Source organism: Zootoca vivipara, chromosome 13 (genome assembly GCF_963506605.1).
Source record: "Zootoca vivipara chromosome 13, rZooViv1.1, whole genome shotgun sequence".
NCBI lineage: Eukaryota > Metazoa > Chordata > Lepidosauria > Squamata > Lacertidae > Zootoca > Zootoca vivipara.
The window spans coordinates 17,873,320-17,894,393 of NC_083288.1; the positions used below are offsets into that span (position 1 = coordinate 17,873,320).

The 21,074-nt window shown below is 46.4% G+C and overlaps 2 protein-coding genes across 2 annotated transcripts; both read left to right on the top strand.

Moving 5' to 3' along the window:
• The first annotated feature begins 456 nt into the window (after positions 1-456).
• Positions 457-6,500, top strand: LOC132593092 (goannatyrotoxin-Vere1-like). Its single transcript, XM_060282071.1, has 4 exons — positions 457-584; positions 1,150-1,337; positions 3,679-3,777; positions 5,941-6,500. Exons 2-4 carry the CDS (start codon positions 1,150-1,152, stop codon positions 5,963-5,965), a joined length of 312 nt encoding a protein of 103 aa, XP_060138054.1. The 5' UTR covers positions 457-584; the 3' UTR covers positions 5,966-6,500.
• An 8,199-nt stretch (positions 6,501-14,699) lies between these two features.
• LOC118095042 (goannatyrotoxin-Vere1-like) lies at positions 14,700-20,042 on the top strand. The gene is made up of 4 exons (XM_035135913.2): positions 14,700-14,780; positions 16,357-16,544; positions 17,880-17,978; positions 19,605-20,042. The coding sequence occupies exons 2-4, from the start codon at positions 16,357-16,359 to the stop codon at positions 19,627-19,629; spliced, it is 312 nt and encodes a 103-aa protein (XP_034991804.1). The 5' UTR covers positions 14,700-14,780; the 3' UTR covers positions 19,630-20,042.
• The last annotated feature ends 1,032 nt before the right edge of the window (positions 20,043-21,074 follow it).

The window sequence follows — 21,074 nt, forward strand, 5'->3', positions numbered from 1 at the left end:
TGCTTGTGCATGTCACAATATTCACCGGCGCTGAGACCAGCAGGCTGCTTCTTTCACTGCGTGAGTGAAGCCTGTCTCTCTTCTAAAACTTTGCCCCTTACCAGTTTCGGGGGATGAGCACAAACCTGAAGAGTATATATGCCTTCCTCCTTCAGCGTGAGATCTTATGACTGTGTGAAGCTCCATTATCCTAGTCCCCTCATCAGAAGCTCCAGTTATTTAATCGTATAAAGTGCTTGGCTCAGGTCCACAATCCCTGCCTCTCTAAATTCTGCCCCCCCCTGCACTGTCAAGGTTCACCCTGTTCCCCGTTCAGCTTCCCCCTCCCTTAGCAAGTGCAGCGCTGTTCGCTCAGCAATCAAGGTGGCTGATTCAGAATGGCATCGATCAACACATGATGGGTGAGTGAATGACTGAATGAGGAGGGAGGGGAGGAGCCTCCCCCTCCTTAATTTACCCACCTACCAAGGATATAAACCCTTGGCTGAGAGAGAGCTGCTAACAGAGGCATCAGCAAGAAGCAACTTGAAACTTGCAGAAGCGCTGGCTGAGTCCTTTGCACCTGCTCCTACCTCTTTTTGACAGTGAGTACCTGGGACAGGCAATTGTTGGTTTGGATTGGGGGGGGGGAGTCCCTTCGATCTGCTGCTGTACTTCTTTTCAGGGAGGGAAATAAAGTTGTGGGGACTAAGGAATAAAGCCGAAGCATGACTTAATTTCTCAAACCCGAGGGTTCCTGAACACAACAGGATGGTAGATGTTTTTTGGGGGGAGGGCACATGCTCCTCTTCTGCTTGCTGTTTCCTGACATTTTAGTAGCAGGTGCTTCGAGAGACCGAGCTGCTATGTTGAGCCTCGGGATCAGGGGTCAAAAGGGAAAGAAGCTCTTTCAGGGAACCGGACATCCTGCTGGCTGAACATTTGATAGCAGAATGCTTGTACACTGTGCATCTGCCGGTGTTCTGTTTTTCGGCAGTTTAGGAAAGGCTGATGGCCATGCCGGATCTCAACAAGTTGGCAATATTTTAATGTAAAGCTGGCCTTTCCACAAGGGACTAGAAGCATGGGATGCTTTTGCAGGGCTCACCTGGCGGCACTGGGTGAGTTCAGGCTGCTTAGCAGGCTTTGTGCGTTCTTGTCTCCTTCCAGATGGTGGCCTCTCTGAAGCCCTGGCCACTTGTGATCGCCGTGACCCTATGTGTCTTGTTCTGCCTGGGGGCCTTAGTGGATGCCTACCCTCCCAAGCCAGAGAGCCCCGGAGAAGATGCTTCCCCAGAAGAGATGGCCAAATACTTCTCAGCTCTCCGGCATTACATCAACTTGGTGACACGGCAGAGGTGAGCAGGATCGTGAGGGGGGGTTGGGGGGGCTGGGTGTGCAGTGGTGGCTTCTTATGTACCACCCACACCCACACACCCCTGCTGCCTGCCTGAACGTTGGTGGGGAATGGGCATTGGGGGTAGAGGTCCAAAGGAATGGAGGAAAGGCTGTAGCTCCCTGCCAAGCTCTTAACATTCTCCAGGTGAAGGCAGGGTCGGGACAAGGCTGCTGTCTGAGACTGTATCCAACTCACTAGCATCCATGTCTGTCATCAGTTGCGAAGCTGCAAGGAAGCCACGGTGAACCCTTTCGAAAGAGGACACCTTTCTTCAACCTTAGACCGTTTCTGTGCCAGGTTTCATTTTCTCTCTGTTGTGAAAGCACGCTAACAGCATACCCTTCAACATTTCTCCAATGAAATGGGGACGTCCTATTTTTCATATTCTGTTGGGACCCACTCAGAGAGGCTGGGGAAACCCAGCCAGATGGGCAGGGTAGAAATAAGAATTATTATTATTATTATTATTATTATTATTATTATTGGCAAGGAATTTCAGAGCAGAGGGTAGAAACTTCAGGCAGCCCTAAACAACCAATAATAATAATAATAAAAAAATAATAATAGCAATAATACCCTGCCCATCCAACTGGGTTTGCCCCAGCCACTCTGGGTGGCTTCCAACATATAAGAAACATAATAAAACATTTTTAAAAAACTTCAGATGTCTTCTAAAAGTTGTATAGTTAGTTGTATAGTTGTATAGTTACTTGTCTCCTTGGCTCGAGGGGGTTGCATAACTCCACACCCTCCAACATTTCTCTGATGAAAATAGGGACATCCTAAGGAAAAGTGGGACATTCCGGGATCAAATCTTAAACGGGGAAGGCTTCTGTAAATCTGGGAAATGGGGACACTTGTGTGTGGAGGGGTGTCTGTAAACAGTTTTAATCTTCTGCTGAGTGAGTGTGTAAGTTAAGAAGGCCCATGAAGCACATTCTTAATCCTTATTTGCCTATGCAAACGATCACTACTTTGTCGAGTACCTTAACTATGGTCTGTGTGCCCACAGAGTGTAGCTTTTCATTTGCAGAGATTGCTGAGCCCTGCAGCTTTTAAAGGCAGCCGGTCAGCAGCCCAGCTGCTTAAAAAAACAAATAAAGCCCATTTCGACACCTCCAACATTAGCACCAACTGCCTGGTACAGCCCATTAACTGTCATCTCCTAGAAACTTAATTGGAAATCCGACCCAGGAGGCAAGCCCTCGCCCCTCTGGGTTGATTCATTTTGTCTCCATGTCCTTCTTGAACTCCTGACCCAGTTCTGAACCCAAGGGAGCTGTGGACCTGACTTCCGCAAACCACAAATTAGCAGCGCATATATTCCTGCGGGGGGACACAAGCTTTTTAGAATCCACTGATAAATGCCCACTTTTGCAAGGAGAGTCACACCCTAAGGGCCAGCTCATGTAACCAATCTTCTCTGTTGCTCTTCTCTGACCAGCCTTCTTTGGGGATGTTCGAACACAGGCAAGATTTGCAATGCAGGTTTTGCATTTGAGTTGCGTGCCCAAACCACTGTATTGGGAAGTTTTTTATGTTTCATGTTTTGTGATGTCTTTATACATGCTGGAAGCTGCCCAGAGTGGCTGGGGAAACCCATCCAGATGGGTGGGGTATACCAGTAATTATTATTATTATTATTATTATTATTATTATTATTATTATTATTATCATAGGTTGTTTATGGCTGCCTGAAGTTTCTACCCTCTGCTCTGAAATTCCTTGCCAATAATAATAATAATAATAATAATAATTCTTCCTACCCTGCCCATCTGGCTGGGTTTCCCAGAATATGAAAAGCACAATAAAACTTCAAACATTAAAAACTTCTCTATAAAGGGCTGCCTTCAGATTTCTTCTAAAAGTCAGATAGTTGTTTATTTCCTTGACATCTGATGGGAGGGCGTTCCGCAGGGCGGGCGCCACTACCAAGAAGGCCCTCTGCCTGGTTCCCTGTAACCTCACTTCTCACAGAGAGGGAACCACCAGAAGGCCCTCGGAGCTGGACCTCAGTGTCTGGTCTGAACGATGTGGGTGGAGATGCTTCTTCAGGTATACAGGGCCCAAAGGTGTAGACGTGGGTGGTGATGCCCCAGTAGCTCATTCTGTACATGCTTAGAGGCACTCCTTTCTTACCCTTGCTCCATCTGTTGCAAATTCAGTGTGGGCCTCCTGCCTTGTAGCTGCTGAAATTAGGTGGTGGGGAGAGGAAGAGTAAAAATCTGGACATTTCTCCTAGGGAACTTCTAAGACAGCACTAACTTAGTCCTTCCTCTCCATCCCTCTCTCTCCACAAGGTATGGCAAGAGATCCAGTCCAGAGAACTTGATGTCTGAACTCATTTTTGGAGACAGTAGCAGCAGCAGCAGCAACAGTGACCACAACATGAGATCACGGTGAGTCCTCCTAGCATTGCAGGGCTCTTTTTAGAGTACCGGAAGCCTGACCTGGATCCTATTCTTTCTAGAGGAGCGCGTGGCGCTGTGGTCTAAACTACTGAGCCTCTTGGGCTTGCTGATCAGAAGGTCGGCGCTTCAAACCCCCGCGGCGGGGTGAGCTCCCGTTGATCTGTCCCAGCTCCTGCCAACCTAGCAATTTGAAAGCACACCAGTGCAAGTAGATAAATAGGGACCGTTCCGGCAGGAAGGTAAAGACGTTTCCGTGCACCAGAAGCGGTTTAGTCATGCTGGCCACATGATCTGGAAAGCTGTCCGCGGACAAACGCCGGCTCCCTCAGCCTGAAAGCAAGATGAGCGCCACAACCCCATAGTCGCCTTTGACTGGACTTAACCGTCCAGGGTTCCTTTACCTTTACTTTTTAACCTATTCTTTCTAACCACATCAACCTTTAAGGATTGCTAAATAGGAAGGAAAGAACATGCTCTAAATGCTCAGATACTTTTCTGTGTGATTACTGTGATGGGGAAGAACACCTCTGGTGTCTAATCGGTAGAAACAAAGGTGATTTTAAGACTCAGACCTGCTTGGAAGTCACTCCATCTTGACCCAGTGCAATGTTTTTCCCTGCATTCTGCACTTATCCAAAGGAACCCCATGCTAAACTATAATTACTTATTACATTTATATGCCACATTTTCCTCAAAGCTGGTGTAATTGTATCCTCACAACAACCCTGTGAGGTAGGTTAGGCTGAGAGGCAGCGAGTTTTGTGGCTGAGTGTGGTTTCGAACCCAGGTCCTGCTCCATCATTCTGACTGTTACCCCACACTGCCTCTGAAGACAAATGCGGAATAACCCCAAGATTCATGCAATGTGGATTCAGAGCCATGCGTGATCCAGTGCATTTATTCCATCCTTTTATCTTTTATGGCCCTCATTCAGATCTAGCTCATTCAAGGGCAACACTGAAAAAAGGTTTATATGAAACATATATTTAACAACGCATTATCATTTAAGCCAGGCTTTCCCAAACTTGGGTCTCCAGATGTTTGGGGACTGCAGTTCCCATCATCCCTGACCACTGGTCCTGCTAGCTCGGCATGATGGGAGTTGTAGTTCAGAAACAGCTGGCAACCCAAGTGTCAGGCAGCAGAGGAACCAACCCCCACAGCAGGTTGCCAGGAATAGATAAGACAAGGAAAAGTCCTTACCATCTGCTTTTCATTCAATGTTCACAGAGAGAGGCTCTTGGAATAATGGCGTTGCCCCATTACACCTACCTTCTCTTCCACTTCCTCATTCGTCAACAACAACCCCCCCCAATGGTTGCCACTAAGTGCCCTCTGTCTCTGAGTCCTTTGCTCTCCTACTTTTAAGGCCTGCTGGGTTCTAGGAGGTGGGGGGTCTGGAATGCTTTCTAGTAATAATCCCACACTTGCCTATTCAGAATCAGAAGTACAGTAAGTCATAGTTTAGTGGAGCTAGCTCCCTGGAAAAGGGGTATTGTCAGGCAACAGAGGAACCAACCCCCTCGGCAGGTTGCCAGGAACTGACAAGACAAGGAAAAGTTCTTACCATCTGCTTTTATTCAATATTCACAGAGAGAGGCTTGGGAATGTGGCCTCTCAGAATCATGGTGTTGCTCAGAGTAAAACGCCACTCCCTCCGTCCCTCCCACTTCTCATGAGTCATCACTACGGGTGCTGAAAAGTGCCTTTTGCCTTTGAGCTCCTTGCTCTCCTACATTCAAGGTCCGCCATGTTCTGGGAGAGCGTGTGTGTGTCTGGAATGCTTTCTAAATACATGATGTTCATCAGCTGTCGCCCCTCTGGTGCTTCTTCTTCCTCCTCTCCCATTATTTCCCTGCTTTCTCTCTCATCTGCCCCTCAACTATGACCTCCCTCAAACCCCTGTTGCAATTCTGAACTGTCTCCTTCTTCTCTGGAAGGGTCAGGCTGGGGAGGCGGCCTCCACCATCCCCCCCCCTCTGCCCAGTCCCTGACACCATGTTTGGGAAACCCTGGTTTAAACCACCCACCCTGTGGTGTGCTATTGCTCTGGACGGAATTGGGAGGGTGGGTGGCCTTGTTTTGGGGACAGGGGCAGAGAACCTCGCTCCTCCCCCTGTAGTCACATGCTTCTGCCTTTGCTTCCCGCAGATTTGATGATTCCTACGGGTGGTGACGACCTTCATGCACCTAGGCCGATGGTCTGTTGGCTGCCACTTTTTAGACGTTCCAATTCTGTGGTTGTCGTTTTTCGGTGGTTCTTCTTTCTTCTTTCTTTAAAGAAAAACAATCAACCCGTGACGGGAGCTGAAACTTTTCTTTGAAGAGACCCTCTCCTCTCCCCCACTTTGATTTTCTCCATCTTGTACTGGTGAGGCTTGGGGAATCATTTCCCCTCCCCAGGCAACAGTACAATGAAGCCACGCCTCCGTCTTTCCATATGCCAGCAGGGGGCGACACAGGAGATCTTTGTGTTTGGGGACAAGGTGGGGGTGGGGGTGGAGGGATGCCTTTGGTGGTGACCTAGGTTGTATTCGTAGTGACGTCTGTGTTGACTCACCAGTGCAAAAGCCTACTATGTCTACTCTGGGTTGATCTTTATTTTATACATCATTTGTGCGTGCGTGTGTATGTGTGGTTATGGGTGAATGTATGTAAATGTATGCATTTTCAATGAATTTTCTCTGCATCCACAATAAAAAGCAAGTTTAATGGAGAAGCCTCCTGGAATTTTTTCTTTTTTTAATACTCTTTCTCGCTCTTAAAAATATATTGTTTTAATTAAATTTCCCGAATTAACTTCAAATCAAATAATTACATAAAATCTTTTTTTCATGGATGGGCTTCTCACTCCCACTTCCATAGCATTTTTATTCAAACCCTTTTCTTTCTTTCTTTCTTTCTTTCTTTCTTTCTTTCTTTCTTTCTTTCTTTCTTTCTTTCTTTCTTTCCTTTTTGAAATCTTTTTTTGATTCCCCCCCCCCCAATACGGAGTCATAAGAATCCAAATATATATCCATATACAGAGATTTCTCCAAATCTCAGGACTCCCCGTCCCTCCCTGGAGCCCCATTTTTAACATTTAAAACTGTATCTTTTTCCAAACTCTAAGTTTTGTATCAATCCATATTGCCCATGGCAATTGTTACACTACAAGTGAAATCAAAGTTTTGCCAAGGTTTCCATCTGCTTACAGTGGTCACTTAAATAACTTATAATTTCCCCTATTCTTTTGTAAAAATGTTGTCCTCTTGGTTCCTGAGTTTTCCAGTCAACTTTGCTTTTTGGCATAGTCCATCAGCTTGGTTTGCCATTCCTCTCTGGTCGGGACTTTATTTTCTTTCCATCTCTGGGCTAGTAGCATCCGAGCGGCTGCTGTCCCATACATAAAAAGTGTTTTCTGATCCTTTGGGTACCTGTAATCCTATATAATAAAGTGCAAGTGTCTCTGCGTCCAGATTCCCTGTGTCCCGCTTTCCGCGCTACTGAACATGTGCCCCAGGGACACAGGGATTGGACGCAGAGACTGCACGCACACACACACACACACACACACACACACACTCTCCCCACCCCCCACCCCACCCCTCTGCCCTGCACTGGCTCAATAAGCAGTTAAAACAGAGGCCACCAGGTGGAAGGCAGGAGCAGGCAGCAAGGCCCCTAAGCAGGGCAGGCCCTCTCTCAACGTGCCCAAGGGCCTGAGGAGGAAGCCGGGATGACCAAAAAATCGAGGCCCCGGCTTCTCCTCACTAACAGGCCCGAAATTGAGGCCCAAACAGCGCAAGCAACCGGGAGACCCCCGCTGGGCCGGAATGGCCAGGAAAGGCGCGGGGAGGCCACTGAATGCTCAGCGCCAACCGCGGGACCCTCAGAAAGTGCCGGGACGGGCGCAAGCCCCCTGGACGGCAAAGCTCCCTCCCGGACACAGCAGGCGACTGAAAAACAGCCATGGAGGCCAACAAAAGTAGCGGGAGCCACCCCTACCCCCCAAAAAACTGGGCGTACACCCCGGAGCAGCCGCCCGGGCCGTCCAGGAGCCAGAATTCGGCCACTGGGCCCTGGCAGCAGCAGCGCTATTGACGGGGAAAAATTAGGAACCAAACGGCAGGCGCAAAAAGCGCGCGAAAACAGGCTGCCACCGAAAAAGGCCGAATGTTCTAGCGCCCGTTTATTAAACGGGCTGAATGGCACTAGTTCCTAATAAAAAAGCTTTGGGTTTTTTACAAACAAAAGTTATTTTAATCATCCTTTTTCATTTCATTACATATCATCTCCCAGAAAGCTTTCACCACCTTACAGGTCCACCGCATATGATAAAAAGTACCTTCTTTTTCTTTACATTCCCAGCAAGAATTTGTACTTGTCCTATACATTTTTGCCAGCTTAGTTGGGGGTCAAATACCACTGGTACAACATTTCCATATAGTTTTCTTTCAAAGTACAACATGCCATGAATCTCAGGTCTGTTTTCCATAACCTATCCCAATCTGCCACCTGAATATCATGTATTCAAACCCTTTGCCACTGCATTGCATATCAAATTCTTATCTATTACCAAAATCCATGCAATACAATTTTTTAAACCATCTCAAGTGGGCTGTTCATTGGATGTTGGATGGAAGAAATCACCCAAACAGTACTCCGTATGTGCCAAGGAACTGCAAACTGGGAAGCAGGATCCATGGGGGTGTTCTGATATGATGACCCCTGGAATATTGTAGCAGTATGGCTCATTCAAGTCTTGCTTCTCCACAGCCTCTGAACATGGATTTAGATTCCATCATGCATACTGAATGTAAACTATGCATTGGCTGTTTTGCGTTATGTGAACTGGACAAGGAAAATGACGCTGTCAGAAGGAGCATGCTCTCTGAGACATCCTGCAGGCTGGCGTTGTTGTCCATTTCCCAGGAGGAGAAAAAAAAACTTCCCACAAGTCCAGGAGTGGACTTGGGCAAATATTGGACTCCTTGTAGAAACTTTGTGGCACAATGCACTTAGGAATAGGGGGCACTGGGAGCAAATATGATTTGAGGGTGAGTGGTGAGAAATAGCTCTAACAACAACAACAACAACAACAACAACAACAACAACAATTTATTATTTATACCCCGCCCATCTGGCTGGGTTTCCCCAGCCACTCTGGGCGGCTTCCAACCGAATATTAAAAACAGTACAGCATCAAACGTTAAAAACTTCCCTAAACAGGGCCACCTTCAGTTGTCTTAATACAACAACAACAACAACAACAACAACAACAACAACAACAACAACAACAACAACAAAAACAACAACTTATTTATACCCCGCCAATCTGGCTGGGTTTCCCCAGCCACTCTGAGTGGCTCCCAACAGAATATTAACAACACGATAAAACATCAAACATTAAGAACTTCCCTAAACAGAACTGCCTTTCAATGTCTTCCAAAAGTCAGATAGCTGTTTATTTCCTTGACATCTGGTGGGAGGGTGTTCCACAGGGCAGGTGCCACTACCGAGAAGGCCCCTCTGCCCAGTCCTGAGAGATCTACACTGGCTCCCAGTACGTTTCCGAGCACAATTCAAAGTGTTGGTAAAGGTAAAGGTAAAGGGACCCCTGACCATTAGGTCCAGTCGTGACCGACTCTGGGGTTGCGCGCTCATCTCGCATTATTGGCCGAGGGAGCCGGCGTATAGCTTCCAGGTCATGTGGCCAGCATGACAAAGCCGCTTCTGGCAAACCAGAGCAGCACATGGAAACACCGTTTACCTTCCCGCTGTAGCGGTTCCTATTTATCTACTTGCATTTTGACATGCTTTCGAACTGCTAGGTTGGCAGGAGCTGGGACCAAGCAACGGGAGCTCACCCCGTCACAGGGATTCGAACCGCCGACCTTCTGATCAGCAAGCCCTAGGCTCTGTGGTTTAACCACAGCGCCACCTGGGTACTGACCTTTAAAGCCCTAAACGGCCTCGGTCCAGTATACCTGAAGGAGCGTCTCCACCCCCACCATTCAGCCCGGACGCTGAGATCCAGCACCGAGGGCCTTCTGGCGGTTCCCTCATTGCGAGAAGTGAGGTTACAGGGAACCAGGCAGAGGGCCTTCTCGGTAGTGGCGCCCGTCCTGTGGAACGCCCTCCCTGCAGATGTCAAGGCAATAAGCAACTATTTTACTTTTAGAAGACAACTGAAGGCGGCCCTTTAGGGAAGTTTTTAATGTTTGATTCTGTACTGTTTTTAATATTTTGTTGGGAGCCGCCCAGAGTGGCTGGGGAAACCCAGCCAGATGGGCGGGGTATGTATAAATAAATAAATAAATAAATAAATAAATAAATAAATAAATAAATAAATAATATTACTGTCCCCGGAACAGGTGGGGCTGCTGATCCTATATTTTCAAATCCGAAAGTGGACAGGTGAGGCTGCTGATCCCTTATTTTCAAATCCAAAAGTTGACAGCTATGGGCAGAGCTTACCTGGGCCCCCCAATATTTTGTTCAAGTTGGCACTCCAGCCCATGAGGGAGAGACAAAGGTATGGTTAGGTTTAAATAGGATGGTTCCAGATGAGTGTTTTAATGTGGGGCCAATGCTCCTCATGCGACCCCCCCCCTGCTATAAGTAGATTTGATTTTATTTCTTTCAGACATGTATACTCCACTCAAACCCATTCATGGTGATAGTTACTAAATAAACACACTCTGCATTTCCATAATGCCCAAAGAACAAGTCTTTACGAGTCGAAACACGCCTGGCATGTTTTCTGAAACACACCGTCAGCGAACAGCCTTCGTCCTCAGGATACCAAAGTTTGGGGCAACCATGTATTTGAATTTCATCCATTTCATCCATTTAGTACAGCAAGATATTTTGGAATGCGGCGTTGTCGCATTATACACATCGTCTGCACTTGAGCGTTGCGAAGCCGCACACGATGGTTTGTTTATTAACTGCACAGCCTATTGGCCACAGGCCAGGGATTTAATCTTTGTGAAGTTTTTACATCGTTTCATATCTATGTTGTAGACATACACGATGTTTATTTAGTACCTTGACTTTATTTGCTCTTTTGCATCTATTGATCGGTCTGGGAAGGTTTGCCTTACAATGGCAGAGCACAATACAACAAGCAGAACCAAATGCACCCAAAAAGTCATAAAACACCATTTGGTGACATAAGAGTACCAGCTACCGGTAAGGGGAAATGTCATCAGCTGTGACATTTCCCATCACAATGCTGTGATGCAGAGTTAAGCCACCCAGGGTAAAATTCCCCCTTAAGGCTACAGGATCCTTTTAGGGTGCGAACCCAGACTAACCTATCCACTTTTGGTTCCCTGGCTGACATCATTATTAAGAAGAATACTTATTGAATTTAGGGATGCTGGAGAATTCTGGAAGGTTCACAGGCTAGGAAGGACTCGCTCAGCAATTTAATGGCAGCTGCACGAATTATGATAGCTAGGAAGTGGAAGGGGCAAGCAGAATATAAAATGGAAGAATGGAAGAAAGAGTGTCAGGAGTATGGGCAGGAGTCAGGCTCTGGGGCCTGTAGTGCTTTGCAGGACTGGGGCCTGCCTCAGTTTGTGCTGGAGAGGCAAGGAGTGGTCACTCAGGTGAGGCCACTTGATACCTCACTGCACCTGGTGGCAGGAGCTGGGAGGGATAAAAGCTCAGCATTTCCCTTCAGCTCTTTGCCACAGCAACGCTACCCCTGCCTGGTTGCCTCTGGCCTCTCGCTCCTTGCTCCCTTGCCTTGCCGACACCTTGATCCTCGACCCTTGGACCCTCGCCTTGCCGACGCCTTGATCCTCGACCCTTGGACCTTTGCCTTGCCGACGCCTTGCTCCTTGACTCCCAGACCTTTGCCTCCTTGACTCCCAGACCTTTGCCTCTGCCAGCCCTGCACCTGTTCCTGCTTCTACACCTCCATCTTGCCTCTGGTCCTGACGTCCCCAGCCAGGGCTTCAACCGCCCGCCGACTGGACCGTGACAAAGAGGGGTGGGATATAGCTGTTCATGATCAATTAACATGTGGGGAATATGCAGGAGAAATGATTTTGAGGAGATATGGAGGGTGTTTGTAGAATTTGTACTGTTAAAACAGAAAGGGGTCAAACCATTGCGAGAGGTGTTCTAATTTTGGGAGGTTGAATAGTTACAACGGAATGGTCTTGGTGGCGGGGTACACATTTTTTGTTCTTATTTATGTATGACAGTCATGGCCAAAATTGGCCCTCCAGCTGTTTTTGGACTACAATTCCCATCATCCCAGACCACTGGTCCTGTTAGCTAGGGATGATGGGAGTTGCAGTCCCAAAACAGCTGGACGGCCTGAGTTTGACCATCACCGATGTATGATTATTACCTTATCAAAATAAAAGAGGAAGAAGAATTCAAAAGAAAAGAGAAACAGGGGCAGGAATGGCTGATGCTTGCTTACTCAACCCATCTAGAAGGTACCTTTTATCACATGTGGTGGTCAGGTAAGGCAATAAAAGCTTTAAGGGAAATGATATATAATGAACTGAAAAGAATGTTTAAAAGAACTTTTGTTAAAAAAAAAAACCCATAAGCTTCTCTATTAGGTATTATAGGGTACAGATGTTCCAAAGGAGCAGAAAAGACATTTTATGTACGTGACAAGAGCTGCCCAGATGCTACTAGCTCAGGGATGGGAAGAAGAAAGTGTCCTTACCAGAGAAGAATGGCAAACTAAGCTGATGGACTATGCAGAAATGGCAAAGCTGACTGGAAAACTCAGGAACCAAGAGGACAAAAACTTCAAGAAAGAATGGGAAAAAATTATAATCTATTTAGGAGACCATTGCGAGCAGATGAAAACATTAGCAGGATTTTGATCTCACTTGTAATGTAACAAATATGGAGAATATGGATTGATATAAAATATAGATTACAGAATAATATGCAGTTGTAAATGTTGGCAATAGGACCCATGGAGGGGTTGGGGGGGTGGGGAGTCATGAGATTCAGAGTAATCACGAGTAATTCAAAGTAATGGATGGGTGTGTATTTGCCTTGTTATGATTTTATATTTGTAAAATCAAATAAAAATGATTTCAAATAAAGAAACTTTAGAGGAAGGCTGGGGAAATTCAGACTGTCTAGTCCTCAGGACTCTTCCTCCTCAAACCACATCTCTCACCAGATCTGTTCCAGCACCCACTTAAAGTGCTTTTCATTGGCTGAGCCCTTGAACTGAATCAGGCTGATCTGGGGCAATCCAGGCTTTGCCTGAGTCATGTGAGGACAAGCCCTAGACCATTTCAGTACAGCACTGTGCAATTCTGCACAGACCACTTTCTTTTGATGCTTCTAGTCAGTGCTTCCCCCCCCCCTGGGGGTACGCAGGGGTACGCATACCCCTAAACATGTTGTGAATCTAAGCTTGGCCTCATTGAGGGGCAGTATTTCAATATGAGTAGGAAAATGAGAGTACCCCTAAACATTTTTTTATATAGGAAAAAAAGCACTGCTTCTAGTGCCCTTCATCTGAACACTCAATGTGTGCAAAAGTTGTAGCTCATGGAATCTTGGAAGGATTCATTCTCCACCTTTGAAGTATTTCTTCTGAGTAAGAATGGCTATCTTTGGCCGCTCAGCATCTTCTCTCCTGTTGTTGTTTAGTCGTTTAGTCGTGTCCGACTCTTCGTGACCCCATGGACCATAGCACGCCAGGCACTCCTGTCTTGCACTGCCTCCCGCAGTTTGGTCATACTCATGTTCGTAGCTTCGAGAACACTGTCCAACCATCTTGTCCTCTGTCGTCCCCTTCTCCTAGTGCCCTCAATCTTTCCCAACATCAGGGTCTTTTCCAAGGATTCTTCTCTTCTCATGAGGTGGCCAAAGTATTGGAGCCTCAGCTTCACGATCTGTCCTTCCAGGGAGCACTCAGGGCTGATTTCCTTAAGAATTGATAGGTTTGATCTTCTAGCAGTCCATGGGACTCTCAAGAGTCTCCTCCAGCACCATAATTCAAAAGCATCAATTCTTCGGCGATCAGCCTTCTTTATGGTCCAGCTCTCACTTCCATACATCACTACTGGGAAAACCATAGCTTTAACTATACGGACCTAGGGATGGACAAATTGGTCCTTTCTCTCTCCTAGGGATGGACAAATAGGTCCTTTTTGGGTTTTCTTAGTTTCTCATCTTCCCAGTCTTAAACTCGGTTTTTACGCATTTACACAGCAATCTGCCACTATTGGTTTTTTTTTAAAAAAAGAAATCAACCTTCATGAAAATTCACCAGCATTTTAGGGCAAATTCTTCCCAATATACACATTTTTGTATGTAGCTGTGAATAATATACATATTTCGGCAGTTATCTTCACGAATATACCCATTTTTGTACATGTTGGAGAACGGCGTCACAAAATTCAAAGATGTGCAAATTTCAGTGGATAGTTGTGTTCCAGCTTCAAAAACTAGGTAGTGTTACCAAGCCCTTCACAATGTACTTGTCACAACAATTATTGACACTGAGACTAACAGGTTACTTCTGCCATGATGAACTGGTAAGCAAAGCCTTTAACAGCTGACCAGCTTATATTGATGCTTCTCTTAAACTTCGAGAGTATATCCCCCTAACTTTATAACCAGAATGTATATATGAATGTATAAAGCTCTATTATCCTAGCCCCATCAATGTTCCACAAAAGTTCCAGCTATTCAATCCTCGGCTCAGGAACACAGTCTATAAATCCCCTCACCCTGCTTGGGTTCAACCATTTCTCCTTCCTGCTCCCCCCTCCTTTACCGGGTGCAGCTTCCTGGCAGAGTAATCAAGGTGCCTGATACAGAATTGCATCGATCAACAAAAGATGGGCGAGAAGGGAGGGGAGGGAGGGAGGAGCCTCCCCCGCCTTAGTTTACCTACCTACCAAGGATATAAACCCTTGGCCGAGAGAGAGCTGCTAGCAGAGGCACGGGCGACTTGAAATTTGCACCCCTCAGCATCCAGCTTTTGCACCTGTTTCCTTTTGATAGTGAGTACCTGGGACAGAGGGGCAGGAACGCAGTTGTGCTTCAATGCGTCGCGCTTCTTTTCAGGAGGAAAAGAAAGTTGTGGGGAATAGGGAATAAGAGGCCAGCTGAAGCACGACTTCATTTCTAAAATCTGTTTGGCTGTTTGCGGTTGCCAAGCACAAGATGCTCTGTGCGTTTTGGGGCAGCCAGTTCCACATTTAGATGTGAATGGGAGGAGATCTGATTTTAAAAGCAAAAGAAAAGAGCAGCTGAGGAGCGCAGATCTTCTCCTTTGACCATCTTCTCCTTAACTCCCTGAAGCCCCTCTTTCCAGCTATTTTCAACCACTGGAGGGCTTGGATATTGGAACTGATCCTGGTTTAGGGGAGAGGGTCTTGGGGGGGGGGGAGAAACTGCAAGGGGGAGGAGGCCAAAAGAGGGAGGGTGGTTATCAGTGGAGTACCATTACCATCAGCCTCTACCTGCATGGCTTATTGTCAGGGATGGTGGGAGCTGCAGTTAATCAATATCTGGAGTTCCTCATCCTTGTTTTAAGGATGCTTAAAAGTCCAGTATGGAGAGGGTTAGCCATGGAAAAGTATACTTGTCTCAACTACATTGTACAAGGAGCTATTGTCTGGATTGAAAAATCTCCAATAAGCTTACGGCCAAGTGTGATTTGAACTCTCCCATGCAGGACTGGGGAGAAGGTCAATTCAGTTTGTACGTCAAGCTGAATCGATCAAATCCACACTTTCCGGAACAAGGCGTGACTAAAAACACAGCCACCCTTCAAACAAAATCCATGCTCTTCTGAATTTTGCGATGCAGTTCTAGAACCAAAGAGTGTTTGCAAAAATGGATGCGTTAGGTAAAAATGTGCAGGAAAATGAACATACTTGCAGAAATAAAATATGCAAATGCATTACATTAGGAGAAATTGCTTGCAAACGTGTACATTTATCAAAACTGCTTGCCCAAATATGTTTTTAAGGCGTCATTTGCAGTAAAATCTGAAGAATTTTTACGAAGTTTTTTTTTTAAAAAAATGCATCAGAAACATGGGAAAATGTATTTAAGATTAAGAGAAACTGAGAAATGAGAAACTCAAGGAGAACTGAAATCGACAGACCTTTCATTCGCACTCCCATATGAACCCAACACTTTCTCTTCATTATCCAAGTGAACCCTTCAGATTCTACCTTTCATATCCTCCTGTTCCGCTTGCTTTCAGTCTGCTTCCTGAGAATTAGCAGCAGGTGCTTCAAGACACAGAAACCTTAATTGCTATCTATGCCAAGCCTCATGTTATGAATGGAGAGAGAGGGGGGGCATGTCTGTAAACATGATGTTCTGGAGCATGCCTCTGCAGCACGAGGTGTTTATGCCCACACAGAACATCTGCTTTCCAGGCAGTTTAGGTAAGCCAGATGCTTAGTACGCCAGATCTTGACAAGCTGGTGACGTGTAAGACAGCTAACGTAAAACTGGTGCTTCCACGAGGGACTAGAAGCACCAGGTGCTTTTGTGGTGCAAACACTCGGTTAGCTTAGGCTGGTTTTCGGACTTTGTACACTCTTGTCTCTTTTCTGCTAGATGGTGGCCTCCCTGAAGTCCTGGCCTCTCATGATCGCTGTGACTCTGTGCATCTTGTTCTGCCTGGGAACCTTGGTAGACGCCTACCCTCAACAGCCAGAGCACCCTGGAGAAGATGCCTCCCCTGAAGAAATGGCCAGATACTTGTCAGCTCTCCGACACTACCTTAACCTGGTGACAAGGCCAAGGTGTGTGTTACTCCTGCTGCTGAATGTTGGTGGGGAATGAGCATTATGTGCAGGGCTCCAAAGGATGGGAGAGAAAGATGTAGCTTTCTTCCATCCTGAGCACATTTGCTTAACATTTCCCAGGCAAAGGCAGCAGTGGAGGTGACCCCCTATGTGGGTGATTGCCTGAGTCAAAGCAAAGTTAGTGGCCGAGGCAGTACAAGCGTTTAAGGGACGCGGTTGGCGCTGTGATCTAAACCACTGAGCCTCTTGGGCTTGCCGATCGGTAGGCCGGCAGTTCAAATCCCTGCGACGGAGTGAGCTCCCGTTGCTCTGTTGCAGCTCCTGCCAACCTAGCAGTTTGAAAGAACACAAGTAGATGGTGGGAAGGTAAACAACATTTCCTTGCGCTCTGGTTTCCATCGCGGTGTTCCGTCATGCTGGCCACACGACCTGGAAAGCAGTCAGTGGACAAATGCTGGCTCCCTCAGCCTGAAAGCAAGATGAGCACTGCAACCCCATAGTCGCCTTTGACAGGACTTAACCATCCAGGGGTCTTTTACCTTTTATTTACCTTACAGGCGCCCCTCCACTTACGCAGGGGATATGTTCCGGGCATTAGTGAAATTGCGTAAAGTGGGGAGCACTCTCTAAACACCTTTTAAACGCTCTCTCAGCCACTCTCCCTCAAATTGAGTCAATAGATTTTCCATTGTTTATCGCCAATGGCCACCACAATACAATATAAGCACAAATCACACAACTACAGAACGAAAGACCTTACGTGCGCCAGAGCAAGCAAACCTAAAATGTCCAGATTTTAAATCCAGACCAAAAAAATACTGCATCCAAAAATATACCCAGCTAAACCCGAAGCTCTGGGGTTGGCAGGAGGCTGGAAGACACATGGGAAAGCTGCTGCTGCTGCTGCTGCGATACCCCGCTCATCAGCTACAGGTTGAGGAGGCTGGGCAGCCTAAACAAAGCTCTACCGGTCTCTTCTCTACCCACAATGATGTCCTCTTCAGGCTCTGGGGAAAGAGTCCTCGCCTGCCACAAGGACTCCCCAGCTCTCTCCCACAATTTCCGGGTTTGAACTGAATTTTTAAATTATTTCCCAGCATCAGGTGTGTGTGTGTGTGTGTGTGTGTGTGTGTGTGCGCGCTAGTGCTAGTGCTAGTGCTAGTGTTCAATTCCTTGCCATGCATGCCTGCTGTCATTAAATAACAGGAGGTGGGGGCTGCCTTGTGGCTGTGGAAACCAGAGGTAGGTTGGGGAGGAGTAAAAACCCCATTTTATGTCTCCAAGGGAACAAACAGGATGGCATTAACTCAGTTATTCTTCTCCCAACTGAAGGTTTGGCAAGAGGTCCAGCCCAGAGACCTTGATGTCGGAGCTTATTTTTGGAGACAGCAGCAGCAGCAACAGTGAAGCTAGCCGCGATGACCGGCCAAGGTAAGTCCTAGCAGTGCAGGGTGCAATCATTTTTGCAGCAAACCTACCCAAGGACCTGCCTGTTTCTGACCCGGAGCCAATTCTTTCTAACCACCACAACCTTGCTAAAGGGAAGAGCAAGCTCTAGGCTTGGAGACGCATTGTGTTTTCTGTGCCATCTACTGGGAATGGGGAGGGGGGCATAGCTGCCAAGTATCCCGTATCCGCCGGGAAAACCCCTTTTTTCTTACCGTTTCCCGGCGGTCTCCCGTTTAGCGGAAAATCCCGGTATTGTCCCTTAAATCGGGACACTTGGCAGCTATGAATGGAGGAGAATTACCCGGCCATTTTTCTGGTGCCGCTTGCCCTTCTATGGGCACCAGAAAATGGCGGCACCGGAAGTCACTTCCGCGCATGACCGGAAGTTGCGTGACGCGACTTTCGGTGGCGCTTTGCCCTTCTATGGGCATCAGAAAATGGCGGCGCCGGCGCCGGAAGTCGCTTTTACGTGTTTTCGGTCATGCGCGGAAGCGACTTCCGGCGCCGCCGCCGCCATTTTCTGATGCCCATAGAAGGGCGAAGCGCCACCGGAAGTTGCGTCACGCAACTTCCGGTCATGCGCGCGCTGCCGATCCCGGATCTTTACGACCCGGACTTGGCAGCTATGGAGGGGGGCATCCCAAGTGCCTCATAAATAGAAAGAAAAGTGATTCTCAAGAGATTGGAAACCACCTTGTCTGCTCCAGGAGCAATGAGTTCTAGACCTAGAACTTCAAGATTGCCCAGCAATGGGGAAAAGCAGCTTTCTGCACGTATCTAACCCTTTTCGAAGCTAAACTGCAGACACATAGAGGAATCCCAGGAATCATGTAATATAGATTCAGGGCCTTTCATAATTCAGTCTAAGCATGGTATCGTGGTATCTAGCATGACATTTGTTGAGATCTAGAGCAGGGGGTCCCCAAATTAATTCCCGGGGGCCGGATGCGGCCCAATCGCCTTCTAAATCTGGCCCGCGGACGGTCCGGGAATCCGCATGTTTTTACATGAGTAGAATGTGTCCTTTTAAAAAAAATGCATCCCTGGGTTATTTGTGGGGCATAGGAATTTGTTCATAATTTTTTTCAAAATATAGTCCTGCTAGGTCTGAGGGACAGTGGACCGGCCCCCTGCTAAAAAAGTTTGCTGACCCCTGATCTAGAGCTTATCCTAGCCCATATGCTCAAGCAAATCATGGAAGCATAGAGTTGGAAGGCACCCTGAGGATCATCTAGTCCAACCTCCTGCAATGCAGGGATATGCAGCTGTACCTTACAGGGATCGAACCTACAACCTTGGCATTATCAGTACCACACTCTATCCAACACTCTATCCAACATCATCCAGCTGATAATGCAATGCAATGCAATGCAATGCAATGCAATGCAATAAAATAAAATAAAATAAAATAAAATAAAAGGTATATGTAAAATATATACTTGCTAATAAACCAGTTTTTTAAAAGTTTGTGCACACGCCTGGTACACCAATGCTTTGGGTTCTGCAGGTAGATGGTCTTGGCCTTTGGGACAGGGAGCTGCAGTGAATTGTACTTGACCTTCTTCCTCCAATTCTCTGCATTCACAACATTTTCTTTCTTTTTTGCAGGTTCGAAGACTCCAACATGTGGTAACGATCTCGATGCTCCTCAGCCGGCGGTCCATCTGCTTCTTCTTTTTAAACAGGCAAATCGTTGTGTTCATTTTGCATTTCTCAAAACCAATTAAGCTGTGATGATTTAAAGAGAGCCCGTCCATTCCCCAGCTTAGCTTTCTCCATCCAATACTGAAGAGGCTTGGGAAAGAAACTCTCACTGCATCCCCCCTCCGAAAGACAACAAGAGTGCAATGAGCCAGGCCTCTTTCTTCCTACAAGCCAACAGGGGGTGCCAGAAGAGTGCTTGTAAGACCCACCAGTACAAGGCCTCATTAGGTCTACTCTGGGTTGTCCTGTACATCATGTGTGGGGGTGTGAATAGGAGTATGTGTGTGTAAATGTATGTATTTTTAATTATTTCGGTTTGTCTCAAGAATAAAAAGCAAGTTTGATGGATAAGCTTATTGCATTCCTCCCTTTGTTCCCAACCCACTGAAGTGGGACAGTCTTTTGGTGCTGGGGTACAGGAAACTGCTACAGCAATACTTCAAATATACTAGAGAATTCCAACTGGGAAACAGAATCCTGGGAGCCACACAATACTGCCCACAGGTCTTGGACAGAGAATTGAAAGCCTGGAGTCATCCACATCAACGTTGCTCCAAAATTCACTTGGAAACATACGCAAGTGTAAGACTAGGCCAATGCTCAAAAAATGCAGGAAGATGAAGTGATAGAATTTTGGTTTTTTTATATAATAATTTTTATTAAATTTTTAATGAAATAATCACAACAAAGAATAACACAACAGAAAATATAAACAGACACAACAATAACAACAATAAAAAGAAAAAATAAACACAAAAATCCAAATTACTTATTCCTTTTTCATTCACATTATATATGGGGACCCCCTCGGGCTCCCATCTACTGCGGTTCTTTACTAGATTAAATTTTAGCAATTTCTAATACATTTTCATAAAATTTTCTAAACCTATTTCACTCCTTTCTACTTAACATATCCATACATTCCACAGTTTCTTTTTATCCTAATTCTGATCTTAATATGTAACTTTTACATATTTTTAAAAATATAACTTAAAATCTTTCCATTCTTCTTCTGTCGCTTCTTCTCCCCGGTTGCGGATTCTTCTGGTCATCTCAGCCAGTTCCATAAACTCCATCATGAAGATGAAGTGATAGAATTTTGAGGTAGAAATGTGGACCGTACCACCTCCAGTTGAAGATGTGGGGTACCATTTTTCAAGTCCTTGTCATGCCAAAATGTCCTCCAAGGAGAACCCTTTCTCTACTGCAGAGAAAGCCTCCAGTTCTACCCTTTGGTTTCTGTGCCCGTTTTCTATGTCCAGAGAAGCTTCTGATGGAGGAGAGCATTAAAAAACAACAACAAAAACCCACGATTCCCCTGCTTACTGTCTGAAGTAGAACCAACCATCTATTCTGATATCTCATTCTGGTGAC

Coding starts and splice junctions, on each gene's coding strand:
- LOC132593092 (XM_060282071.1), top strand. CDS start 1,150: ATGGTGGCCTCTCTGAAGCCCTGGCCACTTGTGATCGCCGTGACCCTA. Junction 1,338..3,678: donor AACTTGGTGACACGGCAGAG/GTGAGCAGGATC, acceptor TCTCTCCACAAG/GTATGGCAAGAGATCCAGTC. Junction 3,778..5,940: donor GACCACAACATGAGATCACG/GTGAGTCCTCCT, acceptor TGCTTCCCGCAG/ATTTGATGATTCCTACGGGT.
- LOC118095042 (XM_035135913.2), top strand. CDS start 16,357: ATGGTGGCCTCCCTGAAGTCCTGGCCTCTCATGATCGCTGTGACTCTG. Junction 16,545..17,879: donor AACCTGGTGACAAGGCCAAG/GTGTGTGTTACT, acceptor TCCCAACTGAAG/GTTTGGCAAGAGGTCCAGCC. Junction 17,979..19,604: donor AGCCGCGATGACCGGCCAAG/GTAAGTCCTAGC, acceptor TCTTTTTTGCAG/GTTCGAAGACTCCAACATGT.